Source organism: Mobula birostris, chromosome 13 (assembly GCF_030028105.1).
Source record: "Mobula birostris isolate sMobBir1 chromosome 13, sMobBir1.hap1, whole genome shotgun sequence".
NCBI classification, from domain to species: domain Eukaryota; kingdom Metazoa; phylum Chordata; class Chondrichthyes; order Myliobatiformes; family Myliobatidae; genus Mobula; species Mobula birostris.
The window spans coordinates 45,860,529-45,884,035 of NC_092382.1; the positions used below are offsets into that span (position 1 = coordinate 45,860,529).

Below are 23,507 nucleotides of genomic sequence, written 5' to 3' on the forward strand. Positions count from 1 at the left end.
AGATGCTTCACAAATAACCTATTGTTTGTAAATATGTTCTAAATTCAGGGCCAAATCATCTCACATCTGCTGGTAAATCATCCCATTTATTACACTGGTAAAACTGCTCTGGCGGACTCTATAGCTACTCTTAAGATTTCTTTCTGCTTGGGGGTTAAAGCCGTGCATAGAATTCCAGATGTGGCTTCACTGACACCCTGTACAATGGTAGCTACACTGGCCCATTACATTATCTCCACTCCCTGTGCGGTGAAGGCCAAAATACAATCTGCCTTTTGAACTACTTGATGCAGAAACAGAATGTCATCATTAGATTTCCTTCCTTTGCTTCTGTGTTCTCAGCATAGTTAGATAACCAATTTAACCAATTTCCCCCGGGATCAATAAAGTACGACTATGACTATTTCCCATCTCGTTTCCTCCTCCAGGTGATTAAGCAGTGAACATGTTTACTGAGCATATAAACGTGTACCAGAGCATGTCTGCAGGGTTAGGACTTTGCTCTGGGAGTAATATGTGGGAACCCCGGGAATCTTCCAGTCTCCCATATGGCCGTATCTGTGCCAGGTGCACCAAGATGCAGCTTCTGAGAGACCGCGTTCGGGATCTGGAGCTGCGGCTTGATGACCTGCAGCTTGTAATGGAACGTGAGCAGGAGTTAGATAGGAGCTACAAGGAGTTAGTCACTGAGGCTGCAGGAGTTAGATAAGTGGGTGACTGTCAGGGAAGTGATGGGAAGAGCTCAGATAGTAGAGAGCACCCCTGTGGCCATCCCCCTCAGTAATCGTTATCTCATTTTGGATGCTGTTGAGAGGGATGACCTGACAGAGGACGACCACGGTGATCCGGTCTCTGGCACTGAGTCTGGTTCCATGGAGCAGGAGGGAAAGAGGAAGATGATCTCTGTTTTAAGTCTTCATAACCTGAATCCCGAATTTGGCTGTCATGGGTATCAGAATCATGCCGCACAGAACCGTCTGCATTGGCAGACATTTAGCCATACTTGGAGTTACTGCGCAGGAAGGATAAATGTTAAAATCCATCTGTGGATCGTCAGTGGTTGGCTTAGTTGTCAACTGCACTGCAGGAACAACTTCACCATCTGCCCAGTCATTCCCTAACAGCAAAGTAACATCTTCCACCGGTAAACTCGAGCATAATCTGAACTTAACAGGTCCCGAAACCAACCCTGACTGTAAAGTTACCCTGTGCAATGGCACAGAAACCATGCCACCCCCAATGCCTTTAATAAGATTTACCTCACCAATGTCAGACTCATCACCAAACTTTAGAATGCTGTCTAATATAAGTGACTGAGAAGCCCCAGTATCTCGAAGAATTTTCACTGGTATCAGGGTTGACCCTTCCTTTACTAATACAAACCCATCTGACATAAAATGATCAAATCCCTTCTTCACTCGGTCAGACCTCTCAGTCCTTAACTGAGCCTCAACAAAATGTGGGTTTGTAGGTGCTTCAACAGACTGATCACAGGCATCTGGGACTGCCTCCTTTTCCTTTTCCTTCTTCAGGATGGAACAATTAGCCATCATATGACCAGCCTTCTTACAATAGTAGCAAGTAAGACCAGAATATTTCTCCTTCAACTTCTTCCCTTCATCCTTACTCTTGTTAATAGTCCCAGCATTAATTTCTGGTTTACCCTAGTTATTCCTGCTACTCTTTTGGTAGCTGTTATTCAGGGAAAATTTAACCTTATGAGTTAAAGCAAACTGATCTGCTAATCTAGCAGACTCCTGCAAAGTGGCAGCATCCTTTTCATCTAAATATGTCTTTAAGTCATTAGGGACGCATCTTTTGAATTCTTCAACTAAAACTAACTCTTTCAAGCTGTTAAAGTCATCATTTACATTTTATATGTGTGCCAGCGGTCAAAACACACAAACTTCTCATAAGCAAATTCCATACAAGTCTGGTTCAGAGATCTCCTCAAATTTCTAAACTTTTGCCTGTATGCTTCTGGGACCAACTCATAAGCTTTGAGCACAGCCTGTTTCACAATGTCATAATCAGCTGTTTCATCAACTGTCGAAGCAGAATAGGCTTGCTGAGCCTTCCCCTTAATTACACTTTGTAAGAGAATAGGCCAACCCTCTTTTGACCACTTTAAACTCTGAGCAAAATGCTGAAAGTATTTATCAACCTCTGCCTCATCAAATGGAGGTACCAATTTAACTTCTCGACTGGCCTCAAACTTATCACCAGAGTCTAATGCTAGACCACTTTGCTGCAATCTCTCTATCTTTCCAGCTCAAACAGCCTCTGTCTTTCTGCTTCCTCCTTCTGTTTTTCTGCCTCTCTAGCTTCAAACTGCCTCTGCCTTTCTGCAGCCTCCATCTTTATTTTTTTTAACTTGTACGGGAGCTCAAGCTCACTCAGTTTACTTTCAGGAAACACCTCCAACTCCTCCACTTTAAACATACCCTTGGATACACAATGTTCAGTTATTATCCTCTGCCTCTGTGATCTCCTCATTGTCAATTTCACCTTTCCAAGTTTTAACCTTTTAGCAGTACTCAACAGCTCAGTCCTTCTGGCATCCTCTAATGCCTCAGAGGTTGGCGCTTGCAGAAATCTATCAACATCCATTGCTGCTGATTTTTCACCCACAAATAAATCAAAAGGGATTTCCCCAATGAAATTGATAATTAATCAATCAATACGCCCCCGAATTTGTTCATATCCCAGACGCAGGCCCCAATTTTGTTACAAACCATAACGCTTTAGAAATGAACTAGCAGCAGTAGACTACACCTGAAGTCTGGCTTTGATGCTAAAACAACTATCTTTATTAGTATCGACTCATAATATAGTAACTTAAGCAAGATAAACAAAAGTTAACAGAGTTATGTGTGTATATATGTGTGGGTAAATATAACTCCCAAACTATTGAGCTCGGGGGAAACAAGGCTTAGAGTCTTGAGATGGTAAAATATGAAAGTTCAGTTCATCCATGGAATAGGTGACGAGAGAGATATTTGTAATGCAGGGTGAATTTCCAGAGAAGGCAATTATGTCGAATTCCACAGGTCCCATGGTGGTAAAACGAGAGAACAGTCACTGTAGATTTTATCTGTCATCATTCCAAATCCACATACGAATTATCACCGAAAGTGACTTGTCACAAGGGGTATCGTCTTCAAGTGAATTACCACACCACACCCAGGCAAGGGTTAACACATAAGTGGTCTTCACAGGATACCTCAAATCAGATCCACTCCTATGGATCAAACGAGGTGACAACCACACATTCGATGTACGCTGAATCGATAATTAACCCACCCTTGTGGGATAGGGAAGTTCTAAACAGTGACCCTTGGCCACTAGTTCCCTGGTTTCGATCCTTCCATTTTTCCTCCTTCGTCTCCGTCTGACTCTGAGTGTCCGTGTCCTCGGTTTAAACTAAACAAGCTGCAAGCGATGTAAAGAAGCGGCAAGTCAGACTGATTCGCCTTCTTAATCTCTCTCTCTCTCTCTCTCTCTTTAAATGACAGTCCACAGCAAACGAAACCTAGAGATTCATAACAACGGCCACTCCCCATTGTGAACTGACTGGTGTGCCAGTAGTTGGGATGACTGAGTGAATCCTTTCCCACATTCTGAGCAGGTAAACGGCTTCTCCCAAGTGTGAACTCGCTGATGACTCTGTAGGTTGGATGACCGAGTGAATCCTTTCCCACATTCTGAGCAGGTGAATGGTTTCTCCCCAGTGTGAACTTGCTGGTGTCTCTGTAGGCTGGATAAGTGAGTGAATCTATTCTCACAGACTGAACAGGTGAACGGCCTCTCGCCAGTGTGAACTCGCTGGTGACTCTGTAGGTTGGATGACTGAGTGAATCTCTTCCCACATTCTGAGCAGGTGAACAGCTTTTCCCCAGTGTGAACTCGCTGGTGTCTCTGTAGGGTGTAAGAGTAAGTGAATCTCTTCCCACATTCTGAGCAGATGAACGGCCTCTCCCCAGTGTGAACTCGCTGATGACTCTGCAGGTGGGATGACTGAGTGAATCTCTTCTCACAGACTGAGCAGGTGAATGGCTTCTCCCCGGTGTGAACTGACTGGTGTGCCAGTAGTTGTGATGACCGAGTGAATCCCTTCCCACATTCTGAGCAGGTGAATGGCCACTCCCCAGTGTGAACTGACTGGTGTGCCAATAGCTGGGTTGACTGAGTAAATCCTTTCCCACATTCTGAGCAGGTGAATGGCCACTCCCCACTGTGAACTGACTGGTGTGCCAATAATTCAGATGACTGAGTGTATCCCTTCCCACATTCTGAGCAGGTGAACAGCTTCTCTCCAGTGTGAACTCGCTGGTGTCTCTGTAGGTGGGATGACTGAGTGAATCCCTTCCCACATTCTGAGCAGGTGAACGGCCTCTCTCCAGTGTGAACTCGCTGATGACTCTGTAGGGTGGATGAGTGAGTGAATCTCTTCCAACAGACTGAGCAGGTGAATGGCTTCTCCCCAGTGTGAACTCGCTGGTGTCTCTGTAGGTTGGATGACTGAGTGAATCCCTTCCCACATTCTAAGCAAGTGAATGGCTTCTCCCCAGTGTGAACTCGCTGATGATTCTGTAGGGTGGATGACAGTGTGAATCTCTTCCCACATTCTGAGCAGGTGAACGGCCTCTCTCCAGTGTGAACTCGCTGATGACTCTGTAGGTGGGATGAATGACTGAATCCCTTTCTACAGACTGAACAGGTGAACGGCTTCTCCCCAGTGTGAACTCGCTGGTGACCCTGTAAGGTGGATGAATCAGTGAATCTTTTCCCACAGACTGAGCAGGTGAATAGCTTCTCCCCGGTGTGAAGTCGATGGTGTCTCTGTAGGGTGGAAGAGTGAGTGAATCTCTTCTCACAGACTGAGCAGGTGAATGGCCTCTCTCCAGTGTGAACTTGCTGATGTACCTTCAGTTTAGATGAGCAAGTGAATCCCTTCCCACAGTCTGAGCAGCTGAACGGCAGCTCCCCGGTGTGAACTCGCTTGTGAGCCATTAGGTCAGATGACTGAGTGAATCCTTCCCCACAAATTTAGCAGATGACCAGCCTTTGCCCAGTGTGAACTGACTGGTGTGTCCACAGGCGGGAAGACTGACTGAATCCTTTCTCACACCCAGAACAGATGAATGGCCTTGTCCCAGTGTGAACTTGCTGATATACCTTCAATTGAGATGACTGAGTGAATCCATTCCCACTGTCTGAGCAGATGAATGGCCTCTCCCCTATGTAAGATGACGGGTGTGCCATTCGATCAGATAACCAAGTGAATCCCTCCCCACAGTCTGAGCAGGAAGGATGGTTGATTGAATCCCTTGCTCCACTTCTTAAATATCTAGACAGAGACAGCAAAACTGGCGTGCCATGCTTGAGATTCCTGCAGACAAATTCCTTCTCATTTTTAACCTGTAAAAAGATTTACAAAATCCATCAGTGTGTGCAGGACAACATTTCAGATGAGATCATTTGATTTGCCAAGGTGTGATCTGACATCTCACTGTTAAAGTGAGGTTCAACCCAAGCTGGAGAGAGAAATCATATTCTATCTGGGCACAGTGCTGGTATCTGGAATGACCATCTAATTCTCTGATGCTCTTCCTGTCTCAATAAGAATGGGCATTTCTACCATCTCCAATCTGTGACCTGGCTCAGTCTGACTCTCTCCATTGGTATTATTCCCTGTTCCCACTGAGCTGCATGGATTCCTGCTCCCACAGTAACTGAAACACACTCACGCAAATAGGCTTTCTTGATTGCAGCTGGGATTTTCTTTTATGTATTATTAACTTAAAGTATCACAGTTTTAATGCCATGTAAAAAATTACTGCTGAGATGAATGTTTGGTTCGCCCACATAATTAAAACAAATAATATGGATTGGCCTGACTATGATTGAAATTGAATGCGACGAGCTTTGACATATTACTGGAACCCTGGGACCAGTGAACAACTGACAGCTTCCCCAGTTACTGACCCCCCCAATGGTGGTTACTTAATCAGGACTCCACTCCATTCGAAACCCCAATGCCAGCGGTCCACCCGCTGTGACTCTGTGCTATGACCCTATGGCGTACTCAACTGAGGAAAGCCAATATTATGCACCCCTCGAGGGACAGAAGTTCCCAGTTATGGTGATTGGAGAGGTTAAAGGAAGAGAGGGCAGTGCATTATTGGCCGAAGTTCCGGATTTCCTTTGGCAACAGACAGGACTGGTGGTTCCCCAGACCACCGTTAGGGTTTGCCCTGGGTTCAAGCCAAAGAACCTGGGTTCCTTGCCTACACCTCAATGAATCAAGCCTCCAGCACCCAGGAAGACTGGCAAGACTTGGCCATGGGCCAATTCAGATACTGGAAGGAGTCTGAGGTGAAGACGGGACATCTGGTAAGACATTCTTTTAATATTGACCGAACTCAAGATGTTGTACCCCATCTCTGGGCAACTTCAGGCCAAGAATTCGACCACACCAACTTCCCCCCTGTCTGGATCACCATGAAAGAAGGACAGACTCTCCCATCCATTCCGCAATACCCCCTGAAGCCCGAGGCAACGTCTTATGAGGATGGAAGCTCTTTTGTCAATCCAGCAGGAAAATGATATTCTGGCTATGCGATAGTGACGGACACTGAAATAGTTGAGAAGGCCTCTTTTGAAGCAGCTGTCTCCGCCCAGAAGGCTGAGCTGTTTGCTCTGACTCGTGCCTGTATCCTAGCAACAGATAAAAGTGCGAACGTTTACAGAGACTCCTGTTACGCATTTGGAGTTGTACATGACTACGGGGCTCTCTGGGAACATGGGGATTCCAGAATTCCTCTGGCCACCCCATTAGTAATGCCACCTTTGTAAACAACTTTACTCACAGTTCTACAGCTACCTTGAGTTTTGGCTATTGTTAAATGTGCGGCCCACACACGCATGTCCGACCAGGTCACTAAAGGCAATGCTTTAGTGGATGAGACAGTGAAAAGTGCGGCACAATCCTCGGTAGTTGTGGTGCCCTCGGGTTCCCGTCAAGCAACGTTCCGTGACTTAAGCAGAACGAGTTTGCCAGACATGCGGGAGGTACGTACTTTTCAGGGGGACGCCTCTGAGGAGGAGCGCAAACTGTGTTCCCAGATGGGTGCCAGAAAGACCCTGACCTAGGTTTTTGGATCACCCCAGTGGGGCAGATTTATTTTCCTGCAGAGTTTTTATCAATATTGGTCAATTAAATACATAATTGTACACACCTGGGAAAGGAGGGAATGGTTGGTAACCTGTACCCTGCACACCGGGTACTACTCCCTTGACAGGTGAACATTATTCATGTCTACAAGTTGATTTTATTGAATTGCCTGCACTACATTGCTATAGATATTGCTTAGTTATTATAGATGTGTTTAGTAGGTGGATTGAAGCTATTCCAACTACCAATAATACTACTGTGACTGTTGTGAAGGTATTATTACAGGGAATAACTCTCAGGTATGCTGAGCTCTGCCAATGGCCCACACTTTGTGGCGAAAGTAAATGAAGGGCTATGTAATGAACTAGCTATGAAGCAACAATTCCACTGTGTACACCACCCACGGGCTGCTGGCATAGTGGAAACAGCCAATGGCACTCTGGAGAGTAAATTGGCTGAACTAACAGCAGAGACTGGACTCACTTGGTTGAAGGTCCCACCGTCACCCCTATTCCACATGAGGGTTACCCCACAGGGGAAAACAGTGTTGTCACCAGCTGAAATCATTTATGGACGGCCCATGAGGACACCCTGGGGACCAAGACCTTGTGTACCATTGCTCTCAGAAAGTCTACCAGCAAAATTGGATATGCATACCCTGGGGGAAGAGATGGGGAAATATATATGCCAACTAACCAAAATTTTCCAAGCATTACATTCACAGATACAACAGGCTTACAAGGAAGAGAACCACTCTGCAGAGAGGAGTGACTATCCCACCATAGAACCTGCTAATTTTGTCCTGATCAAGAACTGGGATCGAGGGAAACTCAGACCTCGCTGGAGAGGACCATATCTGGAGTTACTGACCACTCCCACGGCTGTGAAACTGAAGGGGCAATCTCGGTGGATACATCGAACAGACAACAAACGTGTTACTGAAGGAACTGAGTAGAAGGACTCTCTTGGACTAAAGGAAAATGTATTGGTTGATAGTGGTGTTCGTGTTTATGTCTTTGAGAGGGCTCACCCCAGCATCCGGGGGCCCCCATGTTAACACCTTTCTGTCACACCTATGCCAAACAGGTAGAAGTAGGGGCCTGCTGGGTTTGTGGTGAAATTCCGCAGCATGATAAAACTATGATCCCAATGTCAGTAATCACGCTCAACCAGACTGAGGAACTCTCAGCCTGGGCTTTCTCAAATAACACCCGGGGAAGTGAGGTGAGGAACTGTGTCCAGTCAGAGATGACTGTGGCTGTCAGTGTTTTGAGGGATGGTATCTCAGGCCCCAACCAAACGGAACTTCCTTTACCGGGAAACATGCATCCTGGCCATACTTGCAGGTGCCCAGCAGCGGAGAAGCTGAGACTGAGCGATTTTGGATGATCATTTTTCTCTCCTATGGAGTAGCCAGGAATTCACGAGAGAGAATCAATTTGGCTACAGCACTTGAGGAGCTGGCCACAATACTGCAGGGGCCCTGACACAAACACAGGCCCAAGTAACAGAAATATCCACTGAAATGATTGCAATCCGGCAAACAGTCCCACAGAATCGTAAGGCTTTAGATTTTATTCTGGCTGAGAAAAGGGGGAACCTGTGCTATTATTGACACAGAATGCTGCACCTATATCCCTGATGACTCTACTAACATTACATCCCTCTCCGAGCACACTGTCAAGGAGATTGACAGCATCAAGAAAGTAGGGCAGGATTTACACGGGTTCACCGAAGGGTCGAAATGGTGGTCTTCGAAGGCCTGTTCGGTAATACGTGGGGCATGATATTGCATTATGGCCTAATAGTTGTACATATCATTGTTATAATTACTGATGTCTGCTGTTTTTACCCACTGATAAGTCAATGCTGTACTCGTTTGCTTTCTCTGTAAAAGATTACTACTTTGTTGATCATGTAATGATGAAAAGGAGGGAATGATAAAGTATGTAAAAGGGTTAACACTTTGTTAAACAATAGCAGCCTGTTTTTCTGAAAGAAACTGCTGATGACCAACAGATGTGCTGAGCCATGCTGAGCCATATTTCTTCTTCAGGGTCACTAGCTGGGGTTTCGGGATGCTTATCTCCTTGTGTACTCAGGTGTAGAGATAGGACAGCTTCAGTCTGTTCTGTGTGTGAAAGCCATTATGATGACTTTGTAATTTGTCTTTAGGGGCTGTCATGTAGTAAATAACTTTGGCTCCAGCCTGTCTTGTGTGGGGGGTATCTGGACGGATATACCTGTGGTGTAAGTGGAATTGTTAGTCAGTTAGTGGATTGGGTGGGAACAGTCATATACTGTTCCTGTTTGAGCAAATAACGGAGTAAGCCCCAGGTGCTTGGAAAAACGAATCTGTACTTATACGGTCTCTGAGTGACTTTATCCGGATTCGACTTCCACAGAATGGGAGTGGTTTTAAAGGGCTGGGCTGCTGGTAGCACATTACCAGACCTGGAGTGATTGCAACTGGGTCTGACAGAGGCATAACTGGTTCTTCTGGGCACATTCAGTCTCACTCCAACTATGTCCTACCTTCCTTTGTACAGGTATGCAAAGTCTAAAGGACCAGTGTTTGAGTAAATGAGACTCACCAAACTTTCTCCTGACTGAAACACTGGATTCTCAAAGTCAGATGGGTTCTCTTCAGTTAATGCTCTCAATCCTCGGGCTGGTTCACTTGTTGCTGTTCCCTCGTGTGAGTTGTGGTTTGCTTCCAGTTGGGGTTCTTCTTCCAATAAATCTCTCACCGCAGGTCTAACTTTAACATGAAAGATAATGAAGCACATTAACAATAAAATGGAGAACCAAACATTTCTGCTTAATATTACTAAGAACAAAACTCACTGAAATTTAAACGCTGAAGTCAAATATAATGATCTCAGTGAACAATCTTTTATTGTCCCTCACACGTCACAAAACAATATGGGATAAGAAGGAGCCATCATTCAGTCATGGTGAGACATAAGACACAGGAACAGAATTAGGTGATTTGACCCCTCTGGTCTGCTCCACCATTCAACCATGGCTGAGTTTTATTCCAACACCATACTCCTGCCTTCCTCCTGTAACCCTGAAGGTACTTAGTAATCATGAATATATTAATCTCTGTCATAAATATACCCAAATAGCAGCCTGAACCAACCTCTGTGGCAACAACTTCCACAGATCAGAGATATTTTGGCCAAAATTTTTTTCTCATCTCAGTGTAACGTTCCGTTATATTGGCTCGTGTATGTCTAGGGGAAATCCCGCCCAGCACCTGCTTCAACACTCCCCTCAGGAACAGTCACCGCTCGAATCAATCACAAACATCAATCATCTTCTGGATGATCCAGAATTCATCCATTTCAAGTTCCAGTTCCTTCAAGTGCAGGGTTACAAGCTGTAGCTGGATACACATCTTGTAGATAGGAGAGAAGGGCAGGAACGCAAGTCTAAAGTTCGAACTGATAAGGAAACAAGGGATCCCGAACCCATGTCTGGCATACCGAACCTGTTTGAGGACAATAACCGTGATGAGGAGTGGGCTCCCACCGTAACCGTCCCCCCCCCCACCAGCTTACCAGGGGCTAAGTGCACCCAGTGCTCCCGTACCCCAATCCTCCCAGTACTCAGATACGGTGGCCGCTCAGGTAAAACAGTGGCGGCAGGGGAGGGGAGGCACTCTATACCCTGAGATCCAGAAAGAGAATACCGAGGATTATTCCAAGACAAGGAGGGAAGAATCCAATAAAACCGCAGAGTTAATGGCTCCACAAAGACCATTGCCCACCTGAATGCTGCCCAATCCACGAGCAGGAGGGGGGACAGCCCTCAGTGATTCACCCTTGAAGCCTCAGGAAATGATAATGATCATGAATCAGGCCCCAGATAGAAAAGAAAAACCAGCACAGTTTGCTCAGTATGTCCGCAGTACTAAACAAATGTTTAATGCAACCCTGCAAGATTTATTCAGTCTCTGCTGCATGATTCTCTCAGCTGATGAGGGGTGGAAATGGAAGGCCGAATTGAGATACCACACCTATCAGGAGTTACAGACGGAACATCATAATGGGAATGAACAGACAGACCAGATTATTCAAGCCTTGGAAGGACTCTCCAGCAACCTGTAAACATCATTAAAGTACTTGAATGCAAACCTAAGCCTGGAGAATCGGGACCAGAGTATTGGGAGCAAATTGTGGGCTGCTATGGCACTTTCGCAGGAGACCAAGCCTTTAATGATGGGAATTTGTCCCCCCCAGTTTAATGCCTTACTGCTCCAATGCTTACCAACTAAGTTAGCCAACATGATTAAAACAAGTAATATGGATTGGCCTGACTATGAACAAAATCGAATGCGATGAGCTTTGACATATTACTGGGCCCGGCTTTTGAATCCCGACGAACCCCGAAGGGAAGTAATATCAAAGGTGAATATGTTCAGCGGGAAGAACGACACAAGCAGGCTATATCTGGGGATCAGAAATGGGAACCAAAGCATGCAACGCATGTACTCACGTGCAGGTGGAATTCCAGGGGAACCAGTGTGATGTTTCATTTACAGTCACCACCAGACTGGGGTGTAATCTCGCAGGGGGAGACTTGCTAAGTACCTTGGAAGTCGAGATTCTATGCTCAGACAAGGGTACGACCCTGGGACCAGTGAACAACCGGCAGTTTCCCCAGTTACCGACCCCCCCAGTGGTGGGCACTTAACCTGGACTCCACTGCGTTTGAACCCCTTCTGCCAGCGGTTGACTCTCGTGTGACTCTGTGCTATGAGCCTACGGGGTGCTCAGCTGAGGAAAGCCAATATTATACACTCCTCGAGGGACAGAAGTTCCCAGTCACGGTGATTGGAGAGGTTAAAGGAAGAGAGGGCAGTGCACTTCTGGCCAAAGTTCCAGATTTCCTTTGGCGACAGACAGGACTGGTGGTTCCCCATACCACCGTTAGGGTTTGCCCTGGATTCAAGCCAAAGAGCCTAGGGTTCCTTGCCTGCACCTTGATGAAACAAGCCTCCAACACAGAGGGAGACTGGCAAGACTTGGTGGTGGGCCAACTCCAATACTGGAAGGAGTCTGAGGTGAAGACGGGACATCTGGTAAGACATTCTTTTAATATTGACCGAACCCAAGATGTTGTTCCCCATCTCTGGGCAATTTGAAGCCATGAAGTCGGCCGTACCACTGCCCCACTGTCCGGATCACCGTGAAAGAAGGACAGACTCTCCCATCCCTTCTGTAATACACACTCAGCCCAAGGCAACATTGGGTTCTCTCCAGCTGACGCTCTCAGTCCTTTGGCAGGTTCACTTGTTGCTGTTCCTTCATCTTCAGCTGTGGTTCGCTTACAGTTATGGGCTTTTCCTCCAATAAACCTCTCACCGCAGGTCTAACTTTAACATGAAAGATAATGAAGCACGTTAACAATGCAAAGGAGAACAAAACAATTCTGTTCAATGTTCCTAAAAATAAAACTCACCGAAATTTAAGCATTGAAGACAAATGTAATACTGTCAGTGAACAAATCTGTAAATATCGCTGACACGTCATAAAACCTGATAAGGGATAGGAAGGAGTCATCGTTCAGTCATGGTAAGACATGAGATGTAGGAACAGAATTAGGTGATTCGATCCATTAAGTCTGCTCCACCACTCAACCATGACTGATTTTTATTCCAACACCATATTCCTGCCTTCCTCCTGTAACCCTAAAGCTACTTAGCAATCATGAATATATTAATCTTTGTCATAAATATACCCAAATGGCAGCCTCAACTGACCTCTGCGGCAACAACTTCCACAGATCAGACGACTTTAGGTCAAAATATTTTCCTCATCTCAGTTTTAAAGGGAAGCATATCTATTCTGAGACTGTGCTGTCAGATCAGACTCTCTATCTAATGGGGACATCCTCTCCATATCCATTGTATCCAGGCTTTTCAGCATTCGGTAGGTTTACTTAACCATACATCTCTCCACCACCCCCACTGTCCCTCTGAACTCCATTGAGCACAGGTTCTGAACCATAAAATGCTCCTCATACATAAAACTGATCATTCCTTAGATTATTCTTGTAAACCTCATTAGCAACAACTGCACAAAACACATTTCCAGGAATAACAGACAGACTGGTACCTGTATAATTTACAGGGAAAAGTTGTGCTTTCTTTACTGTTCTACTGTCACAGAACAAGCCATTTCCATTCCCAGATTAAAACAGGTCCATTTCAGGAAATATAAACCAGTCCAGGGTGAATGTAACAAAAAGAAACTGGAATTACCAGAAACGCTCAGCAGGTAAGGAACAGTTGCGGGGAGAGGAACAAACATTACAATTCAGGTTAATAATATTTTGTCAGAATGACGTCAAACATTTTCTGTTTTTAGTGCAGATCTCCAGCAACTCGAGATTCTCTCAGATTTCCACCAAGTGACAGACAGGTGACAGTGAGGGGGGATATTTCCAAACACAGTTTGAACACCAGACTCACGGGTCTATTTCCACTGTTGTAAACACAGACCAGCCCATTTACTCATAGCCTCTCCCTGTGAGGATGGAATGGGAACTCATCCTCTCCTCAGATTAGCAATCATTGCTTCCAAAGGAACTCCAGAAACAAACATCTGATCCCAGACCAGAAATACTCACTCAAAACCTCATAAACCCAAGCAGCTTGATCTCTGGGTCCATTTTACCTGGATCAAAAAGTGTGATATCCCAGGACCCAAACTCAGAGTCACACAGCTGAATCTGCCACTCACCAACACTGAGAGTCTCACACATCATCCCCACGTTTCACACTGGGTGGTGCAATCCGGGATTTCCCCACAACCAATGTCCAGCTGCTCGAAGTTTCTGCTTCACTGCAGAAGGATGACCATCCAGCCCCATCAGTAGAAGCACTAACCAATGTCAAATCCAGAACACTAACAGTTCCATATGCCTGGAGTGTAGATCACAGAATTATAGCCCAAGCACCAACTCTCCCAGTACTCTTTGCTGCCAGTAAAATACTGCAGTGTGTCAGCCGGTCACAATTCAATAACTAGCACCTCCACACCAATGCACAACAGAACTGGTACCTGATGACCCTCTGGCATTCTAGCTAATAAAAACTGATTCTGGAAATAACACAGCGAGGCCAAAGTTGTAAATGAACACTTCACAATAAAAACAAGAGTTAGAAGAAAGATTGCTGATATATAATATTGAGGTGGTGAGATACAGGGTGGACCAAGGTTGATCTAGATGGTTTATGTACATCACTGAAGCTGGGGGGGTGGGGGGTGGGGGGGGGGTTGGGGATTAGGAGACTGGACAGAGGTTGAACAAGATGGGCAGGGGATGAGCAGATGGAACCAGGTGGGAGAAGGGTTCAAGGACAATCACTGATGGTCCTCCAGCAATACACAGATACTGAATTAATAGTAGCATAGTCACAGTCATACTTTATTGATCCCGGGAGAAATTGGTTTTCGCTACAGTTGCAGCATAAATAATAAATAGTAATAGAACCATAAAAAGTTAAATAGTAATATGTAAATTATGCCAGTAAATTATGAAATAAGTCCAGGACCAGCCTATTGGCTCGGGGTGTCTGACCCTCCAAGGGAGGAGTTGTAAAGTTTGATGGCCACAGGCAGGAATGACTTCCTATGACGCTCTGTGTTGCATCTTGGTGGAATTACAATAGTACATACTACCGTATAAAATGACAAAGTTAGAACAAAGAACAAGAACTTTGCCATATATCCTTTGATCCTCACCATTTTTTTATCAATACACCATAGAAAATTTCCAATCCGGACACTTCACGTCTTTGCATGGTAACTACTCTGCCTATGACTGTGAGGGACTGCGGGGACCTTGGGATACTGATCAGCACATCACAGAAACCATTCTCCCCCCTAGACTTCCCAATCCTTCTGTAAAGCAGACAGTGAAATCAAAGATCCCCATAACCTGGGTCATTCTCCTTCCTCACCCTCCCCAGTCCGGGAGAAGACACAACAGCCATAAAGCTCAAAGGACAAATGTGAGGAGCCTCAGGAAGAGAGGCGACTTGGGGGAAGTCAACGGGACTCAGGGGCCAACATCAGATCTCCCCAACAAAACAAGGAGGAAACATCACCATCCATCCGGGGATTAAGACGCCAAGTGATCTTGCGTCACAAAGCGGAGGGCGGGGCAGATCTGCGGTTAAAAAGCCTCACGTGAGCAGTTGGCGGGAGTTCCATTTCAATTCTGCGGAAATAGACAGCCTGGTCTCCTGGTTTGGATCGTTCAATGCAGATTAAGTGAAGTCGACACATTTCTGATGAGCCCAGATAATTGGAAAATAAATGAGTTCGGGCCTCACGGCCAACATCAGATCTCCCCGCTCGGGATCGGTCTCAATACTCACCGATGGGAAAGTGATATCTTCCGCCCGCAGACAGTGATCTCGATCCAGGCGGTGAGAATCCTTTGCCGATTCCGCAGACGACTCACTTCAGCACTGAGCGGAAAGGCGAACACCGTCCATCTGGAGACTGTGAGCAGGCGCGGAGTGATTGTTGCGTCATCCGGAGGGCGGGGCCTCGGGAACAGACGCGCAGCTGCTGCCTGTCTGCGGTTAAACGGGAGGGGCGAACGGGATCACGTGACCCGTGGGGGCGGAGACTCCAGCTACCCGCCACTCTGTGGAAAGAAACAAACTTGTGTTATGTACCATCAGTAATAGACCACAAACTCAGTTTTAATGTCAACTACTGCCTTTATTAGTATATAGAAAATTAAACTAACTTCTCACTGAAACAGAAGTTAACAGTGTTATGCGTTTGTGCCTCCCACACTGTCAAGTTTAGGAACAAGTACTTAAAGTTTCAAGGTGGCAAGTTTCAGTTATCCACGGAATGGGGAAATTTGTAAATCCACATTAAAATACAACGAGGAAGTAATCACGAAGAATTTCACTGGTTCCATGCTGGGAGAACGAAGTAACAGTCGCAGGAGATTTTCAGTCACCGAATCATATTCCAAAATCCACGAAGAGATTGTACAAGATGACAGTCACAGGAATATTCTTTAGAACAAGTGGTTGCTACACAACACCCGAATCCATCCAAGTGTTAACGAAAGTGGTCGCCACAGGAAAACTCCAACAGTCCACTTCTGGATCAAAACAGTGACAGTCACACATTCAATATGCACTGCGTGCTGCTCCTTCACCCAGTCCATTTTGGCACAGGAAAAGTATCAAACTTTTACCCATTACTTTAGCAAACTGCAGCTTGCAGTCCGCTGGTCCTCCAACTGACTGTCTGTCTCTGTCTCTCTCTCTCTCTCTCTCTCTCTCTCTCTCTGAGACTGAGAGCTCCAGCAGTCAGTGTAGTGACGTCATACTCCCGCCTCCTGCAGGCTCTCTTAAAGTAACACCCACAGCAAAATGAAACCTGTGATCTCGTAACACTTGCCGCTCACATCTCCTCTCATTGTGTATTAGACATTTCGACCCCCAGGAAAAAATACATCGTCTGCCCGCTCTATCTATTCCTCTCGTAATCTTATAAACGTCCATCCAGTCTCACCCCAGCCTGCGCCGCTCTGGAGAGAACAACACAAGTTTGTGTAACCTCTCGTTATAGCTGTCTTAACCACCCGATCAATCTGTGCAGTCTCTTTCAGGGAGCTGTGAACTTGGATCCAATATCCCTCTGCTCATCGACACTGTTCAGGGTCTTGCATTTAACAGTATACTGTCTCTTTACATTTCACAGTGCACTGTCTCTCTACATTCGACCTACCGAGCTGCCAAGATGATCATCACTAATCAAATCTCACTGAGATTTCTCAGGTCCTGTTGAATTTATTGCCAAGTGCACAAGTACGGGAAGGTGCAGGTACAGAGAAACACTGACTTGTGGCAGCATCACAGGCAAGTACATTCAGATAACACACGGAACACAAATTATACGATTCTCTGCCAGGAACAATCTATAAATATGTTGTGTCCTGATCAATATTAAAGTGTGCATTTTGTGTCAATAACAGACTTGGAAATGTTGAATTTGGTCCCTGTCTTCATCCCTCCTGTAGTCCACAACCAGCTCCTTTGTTTTTGTCACCATGAGGGAGAGGTTGTTTTCTTGACACCACTGTCTCGGGGTGATGACTTCTTCTCTGCAGGCTGCCTCGTTATTATTTGAGATGAGAGCAATCAGTGCAGTGTCGTCAGGGAATTTAATTAGCAAATTGGCGCTGTGGGTGGGGACACAAGTCATGTGAATACAGAGAGTGAAGGAGGGGGCCAAGGAGACAACCCTGTGGGGTATGAGTGCTGAGGGTCAGAGAGACAGAGGTGAGGGAGCCCACTCTTACCACCTGCCGGCGATCTGACAGGAAGTCCAGGATCCAGCTACACAAGGCAGGGTGAGGGCCGAGGTCTCTGAGCTTCTTGTCGATACTTCACGCTTTCGTATGGCTACTGCTCTGCCCATGACTGCAAGGAACTGCAGAGAACCTTGGGGAGCAGAGAACATCAGAGAAACAAGCCTCCCCTCCATGGACTCTTCCTATATTTCCCCTGCGTCGGAAAAGCAGGCCGTGTACTCAAAGATCCTCACAACCCGGACATTCTTGCTGCAAACCCGCTCCCCCATCGGGGAAGAGATACAAAAGCCTTAAAGCGCGAACCAACAGGCTTAAGGACGGCTTCCTGTCTGCGGTTGTAAGCCAAATGAATGGTCTCCAGTCCGATAAAATGGACTCGACCTCACAATGTAACTCGACGTGACCCTGCACCATATGTCTATCTGCACTGCACTTACTCTGCAGCCATAATGCTTTGTTACAGTTATTGCTCTGTCGTATATCAGCTCAATGTACTGTTGTAACGTGTAGAACTGTGTGTGGATGGTACGTCAGGCAAGATTTTCACTGTAGCTCAGTACGTGATGATAATAAACAGATCCCCCATTTTAATTGTGTGAAAATATTAGACAGGCTGAGCTTCTGCTTTGGAACCTCAGAAGGAAACTTCACTGAACTGTTGTGATTTCTGAAGAATGCAAATAAATAGAAAAGGCTTCAATCTCGCATTACGATCTGCGGTAACTGGGATCAGGTGACCGGTGGTGGGTCTCCCATATCAATATCAGAATCAGGTTTAATAGCACCAGCAAATGCCATGAAATTCGTTGTCTCTGCGGCAGCAGTAGAACCAAATTCATAACAATAGATTTTAACAACTATGAATTAACATATATATTAAATAGTTAGATTATATAAGTAGTGCAAAAATAAAATAAAAAAATGTAATAAACTCTTTCAATTGTGTGGGAATTCTGGAGCAAAGTTTAACTGAACCGTACACATTATGAGAAGCTCAGAAAAATAGAAAATGCTAAATTCTCATATGAATGGGTCATATACCCAGAAATATTGGCTGCACTTTGGCGGGCCGAAACAGTGGAATAGACCATTAGACAATAAAATATTGGAGCAGAAGTAGGCCATTTGGGTCATCGAGTCTGCACCGCCATTCAATCATGGGTTGATCCAATTCTTCCAGTCATCCCAATTACCCTGCCTTCACCCCTTACCCTTTGATGCTTTGGCTAATCAAGAACCTATCTACCTCTGCCTTAAATACACCCAGTGACTTGGCCTCCACAGCAGATCATGGCAACAAATTCCTCCTATTTACCACCGACACTCTTAAGAAATTTCTCCGCATCTCTGTCCTAAATGGACGTCCTTCAATATGGAAGTCTCTTGTCCTAGAATCCCCTACCATGGGAAATCAACTTTGCCATATCTAATCTGTTCAGTTCATTTAACAATCAAAATGTTTCTATGAGATCCCCCCTCATTCTCCTGAACTCCAGGGAATACCGCCCAAGAGCTGCCAGACCTTCCTGATACGGTAGACCTTTCATTCCTGGAAACATTCTCGTGAATCTTCTCTGAACCCTCTCAATGTCAGTATATCATTTGTAAAATAAGGATCCGAAAACTGCACACAATAGTCTGTGTGATCTCAGGGGTGCCTTATAGAGACTCACCATCGCATCCCTGCTCTTATATTCTATACCTCTAGAAATGAATGCCAACGTTGCATTTGCCTTCTTCACCACCGACTCAACCTGGAAGTTAACCTTTAGGGTATCCTGCACAAGGACTCCCAAGTCCATTTGCATCTCTGCATTTTGAATTCTCTCTCCATCTAAATAATAGTCTGCCTATTTATTTCGTCCACCAGAGTGCATGACCATACACTTTCCAACATTGTATTTCATTTGCCACTCCCTTGCCCATTCCCCTAAGCTATCTAAGTCTCTCTGCAGGCTCCGCAATCTCTCCAGTTACTTCCTTCCGAACCTGAGGGTGCATTCCATCAGGTCCGGGAGATTTATCCACACTCAGACTATTAAGCTTCCTGAATGAAGTCGAATATTGAAATGCCTGGATAGAGAAGTCGTGGAGGACTACAGTATCTGGTTATCACAATGGCATAAATACAACTTAAATATACAAACGATAGGCTTGCTCCCCGGCTTGAGATTCTAAATTGGAGAATGACGCTTTATTCACAAAATCCTCATAGCCCACAGTGACCGTGCACTGATCCCAGCAATGCAACCCGCCACTGCAGCCCCACAGTGCACTATGTACAGATTGCAAAGCTACGAAGTTGTATGTGAATAGACTCCCCTCCCCCCAACTCCACTCTTTCTGCGTCACCAGCAGGCTGGGACATCTCACATCTCGCTGCCTCCGCCAGGCCATTAAACTGTGAACACCTGTGGTCAGGGACTGATCTCTGGGGTACTCCAAACGCTACCCCCTTCCAGTCTGAAAACGACCCACTCATCCAGCCGCGCACTACCGGCCGTTTATCGATCTGCAACGGGAAAGCCCAAATAAACTACTCCTGAGGTTCAATACCATTGCTGACTCTGAGTTTACCACCGTCAAATGCCAGAAGGGACATAATAATCAGAAAGTCTCTAGTCGCAGCCGTGTAAATAAAACGTGATCTCAGTGGGTGTGTGGCGCATGCTCAGAATGCGAAGGAGACAGACAAACTGAGCCAAGTCACAGACTGATGAAGGGGATGAATGATCGATTTTGATACAGAGAGAGAAGCAGAGAGTTTGATATTGTGCCTGATGCCGGAACTGTAGCCAGTTAGAAGATGAACTCTTTTTCCTCCAAATTGTTTTGAGCTGTGACAGTGTTTTTATCAGAAGGCACCATGGAGACTAAAATTTTCAGAATTGAAATACTGTCCTTCACCCACTGATATGCTTTGCAAACTTTTAACAGTGTAGAAAAGTCAAAGCACTTGTGCATGGGAATCACAAACACGTTAGTTCCGCTGTATCTGTCACTTCACCAGCGCTTGAATGCCGCCGATCCTTGAATGTGGAGGCGGAGATGCTGGAGAAGACAGCGCCCCACTCGCTACAAGGAGACCCCGATCACGTGTCCATGTCCGTGATCTGATTGGATACATTGCCATGACGTTGATAGCAGTGTTATGTCATTCACTGGCTCTTATTTTGGAAAGGATTCAGTCGGCCATCGCAGATACAACAACAGCTTCGCACTGGGAAGCGGCCGTTCACCTGCTCCGTGTGTGCGAAGAGACTCATTCAGTTAACCCACCTTGTGATGCTCCGGTGAGTTCACAATAAATAGAGGCCACATTTCAGTCCAGAGTGAGTAAAGAGTTTTACTTAATCATCCCAGCTGCTGCAACATCAGCAACTTCACATCAGGGAGGAAATTCAAATCAGTTCTATGCTAAATGTTTAACCATCACGATGACTGAAGGCAGCTGCAGGTTCATGAGGGACTGCTACCGTCAAAATTTGCAGTTCTTGCGGCTGCTCATCGCACCCAGTACTGAACCCTAGTCACTGAGGATTGGAGCAGTCTGATCTGCTGATGTTAGCCTTAAACTGGACTGATGTTTAATATTGTGGATCTGTGAAAGATAAAGCAGTTCTGTATCAAATCCCGTGTCTCAGGTACTTACTATCTCTACCACACTCACAATGTATACTGTAGAGTCCACTCGGCCCATCTGGTCCCTGCCCATGTTTCTGTTCCATATCAGTATATCAAAATCTATCCCTGCCGTTTCCCTCTCACTCTCCCTGTGATGACAGGTTGCAATTAGTCACCACTCCGTGGGATAGATTTCCCTTGAATTTCACGGAATCATAGAAATCTACATTACGTTACAGGCCCTTCGGCCCACAGTGTTGTGCCGACCATGTAACTTACTCTAGAATCTGCCTAGAATTTCCCTTCTGCATAGCCCTTTATTTTCCTAGTCTCCATGTACCTATCTAAGAGTCTCTTAAAAGACCCTATTGTGTCCGCCTCTACCACCGTTGCTGGCGATGCATTCCACACACACACCACTCTTTGTTTAGAAAACGTAGCTCTGAAATCTCCTCTGTACCTACTTCCAAGCACCTTAAACCTATGACCCCTCGTGTTAGCTGTTTCAGCCCTGGGAAGAAGCCTCCGGCTATCCACATGACCAATGCCTCTGATCCTACACACCTGCATCAATGTCCTGCATGCTTCTTTCCAGGCTGAATAAGAGACTGAGCGCACTGGGGTTATGACATTCTTCAGGGCTCTTGTTAAAGTTGGTTAAACTCCTTCTTCCCTGCTCTCTTCAACGTTTTGTGTCATTTTCACTCTTTTCAAAGGACCGCGCTTCAGACAGCTTGGTGGTCCCCCGTGTTTTATATCTGCATTTGTAAGAAGGTTCTACTTTGGCATCAGAAACGCGGAAAGTTTGCTGATATTAAGTGTATTGTTTATGGGAGCTGCTTTGTGCGTTAAAAGAGCTGCTCAGTTATCCACATTTAAAAAAAAACTGAGGTACGGACGTGAAACCTTTGCTTGCAGAAACCTTTAATGGCACCGTAATTACCCAGAAACCTCTGCGTTGCAATTTTCGCTGTCGCTGAAGCATCGATCGAATGCGCAGGCGTCAGGGTTGCGGATGGTCCCGAATATCACGCATGCGTGCAGTATGCAAATGGTCTCGGGTATCCATGGGCTTCAGGAAATCGGCTCAGGTAAGATGTGAGCTGCCGGTAAGAATGAATCTCTGGGCGCGGGTTTTTCAACACCGACTTCGGGGACATTTGCTGTGAACTCCGGACATCGTGACCTGGAATCCCGGGACAGTCCTGCTCCCTTCCCTCTCTTTCAGCCCCAGGCTCCGAACACGGGCCCCGGGAAGCTTCCGGCTGATGAGGGAATGGGAGCCGATGGATCTCTCAGACAGAACTGAGCTCCAGCTGTCTAAATGCAAGGATTGGGAACTCGGAGAAAGGGAAGAAAATCTTTTATATCACCAGGTGAGAAAATCACCTTTGTTCTATCTCCAATCACAAACAAGAGAAAGTCTGCAGATGCCCAGAGTGAATGGGTCAAAACATGTCCTCATGGCGAGAAAGGTCCAGAACAAGAGGAGGTAGAACGAGTAACACACACAAAATGCTGAAGGAACTCAGCATTAGTACTCTTTTCCATAGATGCTGCCTGGCCTGCTGAGTTCCTCCAGCATTTTGTGTGTGTTGCTTGTTCTACCTCCTCTTGTTCTGGACCTTTCTACCCGTGAGGACATGTTTTGACCCATTCACTCTGGGTACATAATGATACCAAGCACCTTTGCCCTGAACAACAAGTAGCTTTCACATCACAAATGTTCCAGACTCCAGTGAGACAGACTACTGCCCTTCTCTTTATACTTTATTGTCACCAAACAATTGATACCAGAACATACAATCATCACAGCGATATTTGATTCTGCGCTTTCCGCTCCCTGGAGTACAAATATTAAATATTAAAGATATTAAAAATTAGTAAATATTAAAAATTTAAATTATAAATCATAAATAGAAAATAGAAAAATGGAAAGTAAGGTAGTGCAAAAAAACCGAGAAATAGGTCCGGATATTTGGAGGGCATGGCCCAGATCCGGGTCAGGATCCATTCAGCAGTCTTATCACAGTTGGAAAGAAGCTGTTCCCAAATCTGGCCGTATGAGTCTTGAAGCTCCTGAGCCTTCTCCCGGAGGGAAGAGGGACAAAAAGCATGTTGGCTGGGTAGGCCGTGTCCTTGATTATCCTGGCAGCGCTGCTCCGACAGTGTGCAGTGTAAAGTGAGTCCAAGGATGGAAGATTGGTTTGTGTGATGTTCTGCGCCGTGTTCACAATCTTCTGCAGCTTCTTTCGATCTTGGACAGGACAACTTCCATACCAGGTTGTGATGCACCCAAGAAGAGCGCTTTCTACAGTGCATCTATAAAAATTAGTGAGGGTTT

The 23,507-nt window shown here is 45.7% G+C and overlaps 1 protein-coding gene across 4 annotated transcripts; it reads right to left on the reverse strand.

The window, feature by feature from the left end:
- Window positions 1–2,795: 2,795 nt before the first annotated feature.
- On the reverse strand, window positions 2,796–16,130 carry LOC140206768 (uncharacterized). 4 transcript variants are annotated; one of them, XM_072274977.1, is made up of 5 exons: window positions 15,953–16,130; window positions 15,573–15,847; window positions 12,417–12,560; window positions 9,772–9,934; window positions 2,796–5,421 (listed from the first exon to the last, which is right to left on the reverse strand). In XM_072274977.1, exon 5 carries the CDS (start codon window positions 5,011–5,013, stop codon window positions 3,541–3,543), a length of 1,473 nt encoding a protein of 490 aa, XP_072131078.1. In that variant the 5' UTR covers window positions 5,014–5,421; window positions 9,772–9,934; window positions 12,417–12,560; window positions 15,573–15,847; window positions 15,953–16,130; the 3' UTR covers window positions 2,796–3,540. The 4 variants fall into 4 exon arrangements, with proteins under 4 accessions (XP_072131078.1, XP_072131077.1, XP_072131076.1 ...); XM_072274976.1 differs by having other exon boundaries at window positions 9,772–9,938; window positions 12,350–12,560; XM_072274975.1 differs by lacking the exon at window positions 12,417–12,560 and having other exon boundaries at window positions 15,953–16,129.
- Between the last annotated feature and the right edge of the window lie 7,377 nt (window positions 16,131–23,507).